The 14,283-nt window shown below is 35.8% G+C and overlaps 1 protein-coding gene across 1 annotated transcript; it reads right to left on the bottom strand.

The window, feature by feature from the left end:
• Positions 1–10,133: 10,133 nt before the first annotated feature.
• LOC107839997 (probable carboxylesterase 2) lies at positions 10,134–11,510 on the bottom strand. Its single transcript, XM_016683682.2, has one exon. It carries the CDS (start codon positions 11,436–11,438, stop codon positions 10,371–10,373), a length of 1,068 nt encoding a protein of 355 aa, XP_016539168.2. The 5' UTR covers positions 11,439–11,510; the 3' UTR covers positions 10,134–10,370.
• Between the last annotated feature and the right edge of the window lie 2,773 nt (positions 11,511–14,283).

The following is a 14,283-nucleotide window of genomic DNA, read 5'->3' as shown; positions in this document are numbered from 1 at the left end:
TCCTAAGTACAAGCTCATTACTCCTTCTGTCCTCTCCGACCGTCTCAAGGTATTCTTTTTTCTGTCAAATTTTAATTTTCTAGTGATTTATTTGATGCTTCTGTTGTTCTTTGGAACATTATTTATTCACTAGATCTATTATTGTATTCGTATTAGCATTTGTATGTATATATATATATATAGTAAATTTACAGTGAAGTAGATTTGAGATTGGTGATCCGGTGTGAACTTAGCCCAAGTATACATTATATTTATTAATTAATTTGCGTATAGGTAAAAAGTAGCCCGAATATTACTTGGACCTTTATATTAGTGTGCAATTATTCTTTTGATCAATTTATATAGTATTTATTGTTTTAACGATGATTTATATTTTATTTGATATTTGATATAGCTTAAAAGAAGATATAAAGAGTGTGAACTGTTGTAAGTTTTTAGATAGTAGAGTGGTTGAAGCACCACTACCTAGTGGACTTCTTGTCGTAAGTAGTCCTTAGATCACCAGAGTCTAGAAATTATGAACTCAAATGTTACTTTTAATGATCCTCCGACAAATACTCCCTCCCTCCTATTTAATGCGAAGCTCTTTTTAGAGGGAGTTGAATAATTTTTCATCCGATTGTAATCTTTATTTAAAAAAAAATACTTTGAATCATTACATATTTTAATTTATGCTACCTTTTGTTAAGTCTTCAAATATGTAAAGTTTATTTTAAATATTTGAAGAATCTATGTCTAAATTCAGTGTCTTGACCTTTATACTCTAAACTCCACAAATATTGGGACAAATGGAGTAATTAACATGATAATCTAGATATTTGTGTTGGTTGTGCTTCCATTGTGTTGATACTAGAATTCCAATCAGTATCATGGAGGACTCCACCAGTATATCTGTGCATATAATGAAGTGTTTTGCTTGCGTTAGTGGTTTCCAAGTATGTAATCATTTTGAGGCCTTATGGATGTGTCCTGGAGGAAGTTGTGTGCTTTGGTGGATGCCATATTCTGTCTGCTTGGCCGTATAATCTGTTCATGTTAGAACATATAGCACAAATAGGATAACCATCAAAGCCTAAGCCATATAGAATGATGAACCTATATTTAATGACCTGTTCTTGTCGTTAAGTGTAGGTTGTTGCATTATACTTATATGCTCATATGTTCATATGCATATCATGATGCTAAATCATAAAATTGTTTGTTTTTATTATGTTTTAAGTATTTGGATGACATTGGCAGCAATATGTGAGTCACACCACATTTGTTTGTGTTATTTCGTAATGTGTTCAGGTACACATGATCTGTATATGTGAAACAACAACTTCAACTTAGTTCAATGTTTAAAAACAAAAACATAATGAAGTACGGAAAATACCCTCAGCCCAAGATCAAAGTGATCTTTACAAGAGGTGTATTTTATTTTCAGAAATTAAGATGAAATAGAAATGGTCAAGTCCTCTGAATTTATGGAGTGTCCTTAAAGAAATAATTTTCCTCACTGTACCCGAGGTTGCGGAATTTTCCTCCCAGGATAAAATGACCTTCAATCCAATTATAGCGGTACCTCAAATAATTGGATTCTACGAACACACTCAACGATTTGAATGATCATGTAGAATATTTTTAAGAGAAGAAGAGTTTTGTATTCTGAAATTTTCGTATTCTAAACTTGTGGATCAAAGTAGGTTTATATAGCCACAACATGCCTCTTCTGAAAAGTGGCAATGGTTCACTTTAGAGGTGTGCCTTTTCTGAAAATTCATGTCTGTTCATCCAAAGACTGTGTCTTTCAGAACAGACATACCATTTCATGTGAAACAGTATGTCATAAACGTTGTCCAAAAAGATAGATCTCATCGATCGATCATTCTCCATGCCAAATCGAAATTCGAAGCTGAAGCCAAAGCCGAACGAGCGACGACGACGACGGCGCGAGACATTTCTTATTTCTTGCCCCATTTAGCATGTGGAGTAAGTGCTTTCTATTAAAAATACTCCATAGTTCCCTTCTCCCACCAATGTGGGAGAATTAGTAAACTTTTCAATTTAGGAGTACACTTTCTAAATTGGTGTCTCCTTCCTTCCACTATTTTCTCTCCATTTTCCATTCACACTTCATCCATACATATTGAACCCAAAAATCCCCTACATGAATGGGGAATGGATATTTGTTTGGTAAAATTTTTACGGAAAGTATGTGATCATCAAGTAAAGATTGATTGCATCTGGATAAGTGGGTTTCCCTTTGAACTTTCCGTAGTGAACATGCATCAGATGCACTTGGTTAATCGGTAGATTTGATATCTTTGAACCGTTGAGATTTAATGTACACCTAGATAACACATGTCACACAACTAGCCTTTTACCATTTATGGTTTCCACGGTTTTGTTCTTTTCAGCCATGAACACATTTCGATTTCATGAGAGCTTAGAGAATATACCTTTACTAACATTCTCCTTGAAGCGGCTTCCACTTCGCCCTCACATGGGTGATTTCTAAATGTTCAATCCTATAGATTAAACGATTTGGTCAAATCTGCCAAATTTAGATAATCATTAAAAGACTTTTCACCTTAAGTCTTATCCTAGTTTACGATACATTGTCTACATCATGAGAAAGGGTTGGGTAATTGACAATGTTGAACCTGTCAGACATAACTTTGTTTGATATCTTTGAACCTAGCTCTTGGGATCTTTAGTCTGCTAGGTAGAGTTACCACCATGCTGACTTGTCCTAGGCCTCAAACCCATTCCCCTGGATGTCCTTTCCACTACTTCTCTAGATAGACCTTTTGTAAGTGGATCCGATACATTATCTTTCGACTTTACATAGTCAACAGTGATAATTTCACTAGAGAGAAGTTCCTTAATAGTATTATGTCTCCGTCATATGTGACGAGATTTACCATTGTACATTATGCTCCCTGCCCAACTTATTGCCGCTTGGCTATCACAGTGTATACATACTGGTGCCACTGGCTTGGGCCAATAGGGAATATCTTTCAAGAAATTTTGAAGCCATTCTGCTTCTTCACCAGCTTTATCCAATGCGATAAAGTCAGATTCCATTGTAGAGCGAGCAATACATGTCCGTTTGGATGATTTCCAAGAGACTGCTCCTCCACCGATAGTAAATACTTATCCACTTATGAATTTTACTCGTTCGATCTGGTGATCCAATTTGCATCACTATATCCTTCAAGTACCACAGGATATTTATTATAATGCCAGGCATAGTTTTGAGTGTATTTAAGATACCCAAAACTCTTTTCATTGCCATCCAATGAGTTTTGTTGGGATTACTCATATACCGACTCAATTTACTAATAGCGCATGCTATGTATGGTCGTGTACAATTCATTGTATACATTAAACATCCCAATACTCTTGTGTACTCCAATTGTGAGTCACTTTCACCTTCGTTCTTTCAGAGTGCAAAGCTCATATCCAAAGGAGTTTTGGCAATACCGAATTCCATATACTTGAATTGTCAAGTACATTTTTGATATAATGAGACTGTGACAATGCCAATCCTTGTGGAGTTCTATGGATTCTTATACCTAAGATCACATCTGCAACTTCAAGGTCTTTCATATCAAACTTGCTCTCAAGCATTCATTTTGTAGCATTTATGTCAGAAATGTCTATACTGATGATCAACATATCATCCACATATAAACAAACAATGACTTGGTGATTTGGAGTGTCTTTAATATAAACACATTTATCACATTCATTTATCTTGAACCCGCTTGCCAACATGGTTTGGTCAAACTTTGCATGCCATTGTTTAGGTGCTTGCTTTAGTTCATACAACGACTTTATAAGTTTACACACCTTATTCTCTTTTACTGGAATCACAAAACCCTCAGTCTATTCCATGTAAATTTCTCCCTTCAATTCTCTATTTAGGAATGCGGTTTTCACATCCATTTGATAGATTTGAAGATCATATACTGCAGGCAAGGCAATTAACATTCGAATCGATATTATCCTTGTTACTGGCGAGTATGTATCAAAGTAATCAAGACCTTCTTTTTGTTTGAAGCCTTTTACTACAAGTCTTGCCTTGTATTTGTCAATAGTGCCATCCCCATTCATCTTCGTTTTGAAGATCCATTTAGAACCTAAAGGTTTATTTTTGAGAGGAAGATCAACTAATTTCGATGTATGGTTGCTTAAGATTGAATCAATCTCACTATTGACTTCTTTTTTCCAAAAAGATGAGTCCGAAGATGCTATCGCTTCCTTAAATGTTTGAGGCTTATTTGCTAAGAGAAATGTTACAAAATCTGATCCAAATGAAGTAGACGTTCTTTGACGTGTACTACGTCTTGGATTTTCTTCATTATGTACATTCTCACTTGGTTCATCTCGAGGTCGTTTAGACCTCCCAATAGACTGTTCATGTCTAGTTTTATACGGATAAATGTTTTCAAAAAATTCAGCATTGTCTGATTCAATTACCGTATTTTCATTAATATCCAGATGTTCGGATTTATGAACCAAAAATCGACATGCTTTACTACTTTTTGCATATCCTATGAACACACAGTCCACCGTCTTAGGTCCTATCTTAACCCTTTTAGGCATAGGAATTTGGACCTTTTCTAGACACTCCCACACTTTGAAATATTTCAAGTTGAGTTTCCTTCCTTTCTATTTTTCATAAGGAATTGATTGTGTCTTACTATGGGGAACTCTGTTGAGTATACGATTGGCTGTAAGGATAGCCTCACCCCATAAGTTTTGCGGTAAACTGAAACTTATAAGCTAGGCATTCATCATTTCCTTCAAAGTTCAATTTTTTCTTTCCGCAATTCCGTTAGATTGAGGTGAATACGTGGCCGTAGTTTGATGGACAATTCCATTCTCTATACATATTTCGGCGAAGGGAGATTCATATTTTCTGCCCCTATCGCTTTTTATCATTTTTATCTTTTTATCTAACTGATTTTCAACTTCAGTTTTATATTGCGTAAACACATCTATTGCTTCATCCTTACTATTTAGCAAATAGATATAACAATATCTAGTGCAATTATCAATAAAAGTTATGGAATACTTTTTCCCACCACGTGATGGTGTTGACTTCATATCACAAATGCCAGTGTGTATTAAGTCTAAGGGATTGGAATTTCTTTCAACGGACTTATAAGGATGCTTTGCATATTTTGATTCCACACACGTTTGACACTTTGATTTATTGCACTCAAAGTTTGGCAAAACTTCCAAGTTAATCAATTTTCGTACTGTTTTGTAATTAACATGGCCTAAACGTTCATGCCATAAGTCATAAGACTCAAGCAAATAAGAAGAATTTGAACTTTTATTTATTTCAACATTCATTACATTCATCTTATAAAGGCCCTCGGTGAGATAGTCTTTTCCTACATACATTTCTCCTTTGCTAATTACAATTTTTCCAGAAACGGTTACACATTTGAATCCGTTTTTGTCTAGAAGTGAAACAGAAATTAAATTCCTACGTAACTCCAGAACATACAAGACATTGTTAAGTGTCAATACCTTTCCTGAAGTCATTTTCAAGCATATTTTTCCTGTTTCTTCTATCTTTAGCAGTAGCGGAGTTAGCCATGTAGATCATTTCTTCTACTTGAGCCGGAGCGAATGATGAAAACAACTCTTTGTTGGCACATACATGGCGGGTGACACCAGAATCCATCCACCATTCGCGAGGATTCCCCACCAAGTTGCATTCTGAGAACATAGCACACAAATCATCGTACTCTTTGTTGGATTCAATCATATTTGCTTGATCTTTTTTCTTGCCTTTCTTCGGGGCACGACAATCCATGGACTTAATCTTGCCACAATTGAAGCATTTTCCCTTGAATTTCTTCTTGGGTTGATGGCTTCCTTATTCAGCTTTCTTTCTTTTCTTAGAATTGTTTTGGTTATCTTCTACAATATGTGCTCCATTACTTGTTGAATTCCCTTTTGACCTTCTCTCGGCAGTTTTATTATCCTCTTCACAATGTAGTCGGTCAATAAGATCTTCGACAGTCATCTCCTTGCGTTTGTGCTTCAAGTAGTTTTTGAAGTCTTTCCACATAGGTGGTAGCTTCTCAATGATCGCTGCTACTTGAAATGCATCATTCACAATCAAACCTTCTGCTAGGAGATCGTGAATGATTACTTGTAATTCCTGCGCTTGAGAGACAACTGATTTGCTATCTATCATTTTAAAGTCCAAGAACCTTGCAACAAGGAATTTCTTAATTCCCACATCCTCTTTCTTATATTTTCATTCAAGTGCCCCCCACAATTCCTTTGATGTCTTACTTTCACTATAAACATTATAAAGGTCGTCTTGTAGACCACTCAGAATATAATTCCTGCAAAGGAAGTCTGAATATTTCCAAGCCTCTATAATTACGAAACGCTCTTTGTCCGAGGTTCCCTCGGGCACCTCAGGAGCGTCTTCGCTAGTGAACCGTTACAGACACAAAGTGGTGAGGTAAAAGAACATCCTTTGCTGCCATCGCTTAAAGTCAATGCCTGCAAATTTTTTGGGCTTCTCCGCAGGTGCCATATGCTGCGGAGCATTTGCGCGGCTTGTCATAGCAATGCTAGTCGCCGCCACAGTCGTAGAGTCATCATGCATTTGACTTTCATTAGTCATTTTTCTTGTCACCACAAGACAAACATATTTAGTATTTTCAAAATACTACTTGTAAAGTTAAGCAACTTTAAATTCTTCTTCTTGTTTCTAGTTAACAATGAAGTTTTTATGACTTCCAATTGTCAATCGAGTGAATTTTAAACTTGTGATGAAGATTTTATGTCTTCTAATCAGTTGTTAAATTCAAACGGAGTAGAAAGCTTAAAGCTTTATCTCCAAAAATAAGTTTTACAAATTCTGAGTTATTTCCATAAGATTGTTATTTCGTAATGTGTTCGGGTACACAGAATCTGTATATGTGCAACAACAACTTCAACTTAGTTCAATGTTTAAAAACAAGAACACTATGAAGTACAGAAAATACCCTCAACCCAAGATCAAAGTTGTCTTTACAAGAGGTGTATTTTATTTTCAGAAATTAAGATGAAACAGAAATGCCCAAGTCCTCCGAATACATGGAGTGTCTTTAAGGAAATAATTCCCCTCACTGTACCCGAGGTTGCGGAATTTTCCTCTCAGGATAAAATGGCCTTCAATCCAATTATAGCGGTACCTCAAATAATTGGATTCCACGAACGCACTCAACAATTTGAATGATCACACAGAATATTTTTAAGAGAGGAAGAGTTTTGTATTCTGAAATTTTCGTATTCTAAACCTGTGGATCAAAGCAGATTTATATAGCCACAACATGCCTCTTCTGAAAAGTGGCAATGGTTCACTTTAGAGGTGTGCCTTTTCTGAAAATTCAGAACAGACATACCATTTCACGTGAAACAACATCCCTTTCGAGACAACACTTTGTTTCTGCATGGCATTTCAAAACTGTCAGATAAACTTTGTCCAAAAATATAAATCTCATCAATTGTTTGTCGAATCTGAATCTAAATCCAAGCAAGCGACAACAACGATGACACAAGGAATTGCTTATTTCTTGCCTCACCTAGCATGTAGAGTAAGTGCTTTCTATTAAAAGCACTCCATAGTTCCCTTCTCCCACCAATGTGGGAGAATTAGTAAACTTTTCAATTTGGGAGTACACCTTCTAAATTGATGTCTCCTTCCTTCCTCCATTTTCTCTCCATTTTCCATTCACACTTCATCCATACATATTGAACCCAACAGTGCAGCCCAATTCATTACATCCCATGAATCATCGTAACATGCTGGAATTGGATGCTCTGGTGCTAATCTGTAATTAATTCATTCGACGAATACATTAGCCTGAGCTGTTAGCATGTGGAGGTAACTATCATAACTGGGAGAAAATGCCGATTCTATACAAAAGCCTCCCCCGTGGATGTAAAATAGAAGAGGATATTTCTGATTTTTTCGACTGATTTTGGGCAGGTAAAGTCGGGCTGATACATTTTTTGAGGCAAAATTGTAACGTCTTTGGATTGAACTCCTGTTTTGGGATTGTTTGATGGAGGGACAAACTTGATCTCTTCATACCTATGAACAGTTCCATTAGCATAAACTTGTAAAAATGGATACAAATTCAGGGCTTTTCCTGCAAAGGTGGAATTCATACATAGGCAGATAGTGATTAGAAATAGTAAAGGAAAATGAAGATGAGGGGGAAAATGTAGTGCCATTATTGTTGAATTATTGTAGGTAGTGAATAAAAGAATGGGACTTAGATTTTATAGAAGTTTGTGACTCAAATGAGAGGAGCAACAGTAAGCATGTGTGTTGGACATTAAAGCGTGACAGATTGAGTGCCGACGTGCCGTGATAGACTCGCGAGGTGCTTTCATTGACCTGCACAAATTACAAGTTACATTGAATTTACTGTGTGACATGCCATACTGAATTGGGACCATTGGAATAATATACTGACATTGCACCAAATACATTATTGTTATTGAAAATGCAGTACAGAATTGTAGTAGTAAGTATTATTACTCTCCGGTTTCATATTATGCAGAGCGATATATTTTAAGTGGAGTTGTTTAAAAATCTATGACATCAATTAGATTATGACATTTTTGTGACCATATAAAGTAATTTCTAGGATATTCTCTTATCACCATTGATGTCTACGTCCAACTTATTGACACGAAACCTAAAATTCAAAGTGGTCCTCACAGAAAAAATCATTTCTACCTAGTCATGTCTAAAGTTTTTTTCTTCTCTCTTAGACTATTTTTTCTATCATACACATCACATAATAGTATCTCAATTTTGTTTGCTTCTTTTTTTTTTCCTTTTTCTATCTTAGACTACTCTTTCTTCCCAATACATCATACATAGTCTTTTGTTTTTGTCCACTCCCTTAGACTATTCTTTCTATCTGACACATGACTATGAACTCCAAATCTGAAGAAAAATTGGTAAGCCTTGCGGCAATATTTTATTGTAGTGGTTCTCTTTCAAATACTAATTAATCAACAGTTTACGTTAATTATTCAACTAGTCTGCTTGAACTCTGAATGGAAAGGGAGAAAAAGAGAAGGAAGGATAAAAAAGTATGGAAAGGTTTATAATCAAGGAGATTAAAATCCCTTCAACAGTATACAATTCCTATTATAACCTCGATGAAATATGATTGATGGGGTTGGGAATAATTTTCCCTCTAATCCCAAGTTAATATATTTTCGAGTATTGTCAATAATCAAGATCTACATTGTCAAGCTCACGAAGAGAAAACATTCAATATCATATAAGATTGCAAAACATGTGCTTGGAGCCTGGAAGTAAATGAAGTTACTAGTTATATACTAGAGGAAAGCAATCTTGTTTTACTATGTTTTGCCTGAGTTGAAACTGGATGTCCTTATCTTAGTAAAATAAGTTTGATTGCAGTTACTTGTTTTACTATGTTTTGCGTGAGTTGGCTATTTATTCGAGTTATTTATCTCTACTTATCTTAGATGTTGAAACTAGATGTCCTTCACTTAGTTGTCTCTAGACTGCTGTTGAGTTGATTTTACTGTTTATTCTTGGAAAGTTCAAAGGTGAGGGGTGTAGAGTTTCGTGCCAACTGTCTCATCAAGTGGTGTGGAAAGGGTAATCTGTTTGGTATCTGATCAGTTCTACATCTGTAGATGCTGATCAATCCTTTTCATTTTTCGATTAAAAATGTAGTGCTAGATGTTAGATGGTGTATGAAGGGATTGCTTGGTTTAGGACTTAACCGCATTCTCAAAGAAAATTACAGTTGAACACAAGGAAACGTACTTCTACATGTGGAATGAGTGATGTACCATAAAATGGTTGTCTCCATAATTTTCTCTCTTTGAACAATAAGTAAATGAACACAATTATTTGAGCTCACAAGTAATTTTATAAGTACAAAGGATGGAACAACAAATTATGAATATTTTTCTTTTATTTTAATTTTATAGAAATTTATAAGTAAAAAGGTTTATGCTCTACAAGTAAACAACCAGGTTATAAAAAAGAGAAGTCTTTGTTAAGCAGGAAGAAATAGTTAACCAATGAACTATAACAAGCAAATTTAAATAGTGCAAAACGATTCAGATTGATAAGAAAATATTGTTATTTAAGGCAAAAGATTAAAACTTTTGCAGATTTAAATGAATCCTTACTGCAACTGCCCATTGCTATCCCTACATGTTCAACAGCAAAATTTCCTGCTGCTCATCTATACTCACCTATACTGAAGATTAACCAATACATGACCGTAAACTGCATTATTACATTTCATGATACACAAGCAGAGCGCGCAAATTCAATTGAACCCTGCTTTTAGCTAGACTTATGCATACGCAATTAGAAAAGCTAAAACATTTATAAATATAATCACCGTTATTCTGAATTCGCTAACTCTAGATTCTGAATTGACATAATTACCATGTCTTATCATAGAACAACCCAAGAAGTGGACCAGAGTATTCATCAAGTCCTTGGCTTTCTCAGAAGTTGGATTAAATAAATGGAAGACATGTCCCTCCCCTTCTGTTTCTTTTATCCTCAATTCACCTTTCCACCCAATTTTCTTCATTGTTTCGTAATAAGTCCAAGCTCTGTCCCTCAAATAATCTTTACCAGCAGTAAAAACATAAATCTTGGAGCATTTCAATTTCGACAGAATCTTCGGATGAGCTGCTGGATTGAATCTTGGATCATCAATCCCGTTAGTTTTCGGGCATAAATACGTCCATAAGGCATCAGGCTTACCATTACCGAAATATGGATCCACTAGTGCCATCCCCACTGGTGACAGGACAAAATGACTTTCCTTACTTGCACGAATCATGATGTTGTTAGCAATATTAGCTCCAGCGCTATCACCAGCTAAGAAAACACGAGAAAAATTGGCATGTTGTTTAAGCCAGGGCTCTTTCCCTCGTGCAGCCCAATTCATTACATCCCATGAATCATCATAACATGCTGGAATTGGATGCTCTGGAGCTAGTCTGTAATTAATTGATACGACCAATACATTTGCCTGAGCTGTTAGCTTGTGGAGGTAACTATCATACAGGGGAGAAAATGCTGACTGTATGCAAAAGCCTCCCCCATGGATGTAAAAAAGAAGAGGAAATTTCTGATTTTTTCTACTGATTTTGGGCAGGTAAAGTCGTGCTGATACGTCTTTTTGAGGCAAAATTGCAACGTCTTTGGATTGAACTCCTGTCTTGGGATTGTTTGATGGAGGGACAAACTTGATCTCTTCATACCTATGAACAGTTCCATTAGCATAAACTTGAAAAAATGGATACAAATTCAGAGCTTTTTCTGCAAAGGTGGAATTCATACATAGGCAGATAGTGATTAGAAATAATAAAGGAAAATGAAGATGAGGGGGAAAATGTAGTGCCATTATTGAGTTAAGGTAGGTAGTGAATAAATGAATGGAACGTAGATTTTATAGAAGTTTGTGACTCAAATGAGAGGAGCAACCGTAAAACATGTGTGTGGGGGACATTAAAGCGTGACAGATTGGGTGCCCACGTGTAGGGGTGGTAATGGTGCGGTGAGATTGTGGTGCGGGTTTTTTCCCGCAAATTTTGAAACTGCCCCGCATCATCTTTAAAATCCGCATAAATCCATCTCACACTCATATCCGTACATACCCGCACCGCACAACACCACATTTTTATTTTTTTCTTTTTTGAAAAATGTACAACTCCATTAAAAATCATAATATTTTCATTGCTAGGAAATAGTAACAACCAATTTCTATTATATAACTTTTCACTAAGAAATTGTTAGAAAAGAATCATGTCTACAAGTAATGATCAAATATCAAATTGCATTAAGATGAATAAAAAATTTTAAAAGTTATAAAATTATTTATTTGCAATGTTATATAAGTAGTTTTAAGCATGATAAAATTTATGTGAAGAATACATACTCCCTTCGTTTAAAAAAGAATGACCTAGTTTGACTTGACACGGAGTTTAAGAAAATAAAAAAGACTTTTGAATCTTGTGGTGTTAAATTAAAGATATGTCAAATGTACCAAAAAGCCCTTCAATCTTGTGGTCTTAAACATGTCATGTGGAAAGTTAAAATTAAAAAGTTGCTAAAAAGGGAAAGGGGTCATTCTTTTGGAAACAGACTAAAAAGGAAAGTAGGTAATTCTTTTTGAAACGGAGGGAGTATAATTTTAGGTAGATTCACGAGAATAATGCTAATTTTTAACTTTTTGTTTTTAGTTTAAACCGGATATACCAGCAACCCACCCCCACCCCATTTAAAAAAGAACTTACTCCAACCCGCCCCGCACCCACATAGCCTTAAACAACTATGATATCTAATACTGAATCTTAACCAATACATGACAGTAAACTGCATTATTATATTTCATGATACACAATGATACAAGTTCAAACTTACAACAAGGAATCAAGAGAACAACAAGAACAACATCACTAGAGAATCAAAGGCCTCACTCGGCTTCTCTAGGTTTTCAAGGCAACAACAACAATTTTCAACAAGATAGATAAATAACACAAGATTGCAATAACTATAGTGAATCGAAAGAGCCCCACACGGCTTCACTATATCAAGATACAAACAACAAGATTACAAAATGATGGATAGTAATTTGACACAAAATATTCTAAAATCTAAGAACCCTAACATGAAGATTAGGACCCTAAGACTAAAAGATATTTACACCAAATTCTTACTTGAGTCAAGAGGAGCTCATGACCCTCAAGACCCCAAGTTTCTAGCCAAAGAACAACAAAAGTGTTACTACACTTTGTTGTCTAGTTTTGGGTTCACTCTCAAGAACAAGTGAGAGAAGTTCTCAAATATTACAAGACTTGTGTAGTGAAAATATCAATAATGAACTAAGTCCAAGAAATATCCCTATTATTGTCTATTTATAGTACTCCACAAAATAAAAGGAAAATGACCATTCTAACCTTTGTCTTGTGTGGCTTTGGAGTGTAATTAAAAAAAAGTGTTCACACTTTTTGGAGTGTAATAAACTTACACTTCAAAGACCCTCTTCATACTTCAAAACATAAAATCCCTTAGATGAATTAATTACACACTCACACAATGCCATTTGCATGAACATGACTTAAAGTTTTTGTAACTCCCGAGCTTGGCTATGTGTGAATGGTCTTGAGCTAGTTGTACTTGTATCATCCTCTCCATCTTGAAGGGAATTTGTCCTCAAATTCGGTGGATGTTCATCCTTAATCGTGGCAATAGGAGAGAGGTCACATATATTGAAGGTGTTGCGCACTTGATATTCCGGAGGAAGGTCAATTTTGTAGGTATTATCATTGATTCTTTCAAGTACTTGAAAAGGACCATCACCCCTCGGCATCAACTTGGTTTTTCTTTGTGAAGAAAAACGGTCTTTTCTAAGGTGCACCCAAACCCAATCACCCGGTTCAAAAATAAGGTTTCTTCTCCCCTTATTTGCTCTCTTAGCAATCTCTTGATTTTTCTTCTCAAGCTTTTGCCTCACTTTCTCATGCAATTTATTCATGGCTTCGATCTTCTTGATTCAATCTAAGCCAATCATAAGATCACTTGGCAAAGGAGTTAAATCCAAATGGGTGAGGGGGTTGATGCCGTATACACACTCAAAGGGAGTCATTCACGTACTTGAGTGTATAACCCGATTGTATGCAAATCCACCAAAGGTAGGTGGACCTCCCATGAAGTCATTTTGCCTTTAACCATTGATCATAACATAGAACCCAAAGTCTTATTTACAACCTCGGTTTGGCCATTGGTTTGTGGGTGGAAAGATGTAGAGAATAGCAATCTAGTGCTAAGCCTACCCCACATTGACTTCCAAAAGTGACTAAAGAACTTAGAGTCCCTATCACTTACAATGGTTCTCGGAACACCATGCAATTTGACAATATTTTCAACAAATAAAGATGCCACACTTGATGCATCTTCACTTTTTGAACAAGGAATGAAGTGTGCCATCTTAGAAAACCGATCAACCACAATAAAAATGCTATCCCTACCTCGTCTAGTCCTTGGTAATCCTAACACAAAATCTATAGATATATCAAGCCAAGGACATAAAAGAGTGGGAAGCGGGGTATACAACCCGTGAGGGAGGAGCCGAGACTTGGCTCCCTTGCAATCTAAACATTGGCCGCAAATCATAGCTACATCCTTGTGCATTCTAGGCCAATAGAATTGCTCCTCTAATATCCCGAGGGTCTTGTCAATCCCAAAAT

The sequence above is a fragment of the Capsicum annuum genome, chromosome 1 (genome assembly GCF_002878395.1).
Source record: "Capsicum annuum cultivar UCD-10X-F1 chromosome 1, UCD10Xv1.1, whole genome shotgun sequence".
In the NCBI taxonomy this organism is placed as follows: Eukaryota; Viridiplantae; Streptophyta; class Magnoliopsida; order Solanales; family Solanaceae; genus Capsicum; species Capsicum annuum.
Note: the sequence above shows the minus strand (reverse complement) of the source record. Positions and strands in the feature narration are given on the sequence as shown.

What these genes read in the sequence shown, in the direction of transcription:
- LOC107839997 (XM_016683682.2), bottom strand. Translation starts at nt 11,438, where the DNA reads ATGGCACTACATTTTCCCCCTCATCTTCATTTTCCTTTATTATTTCTA.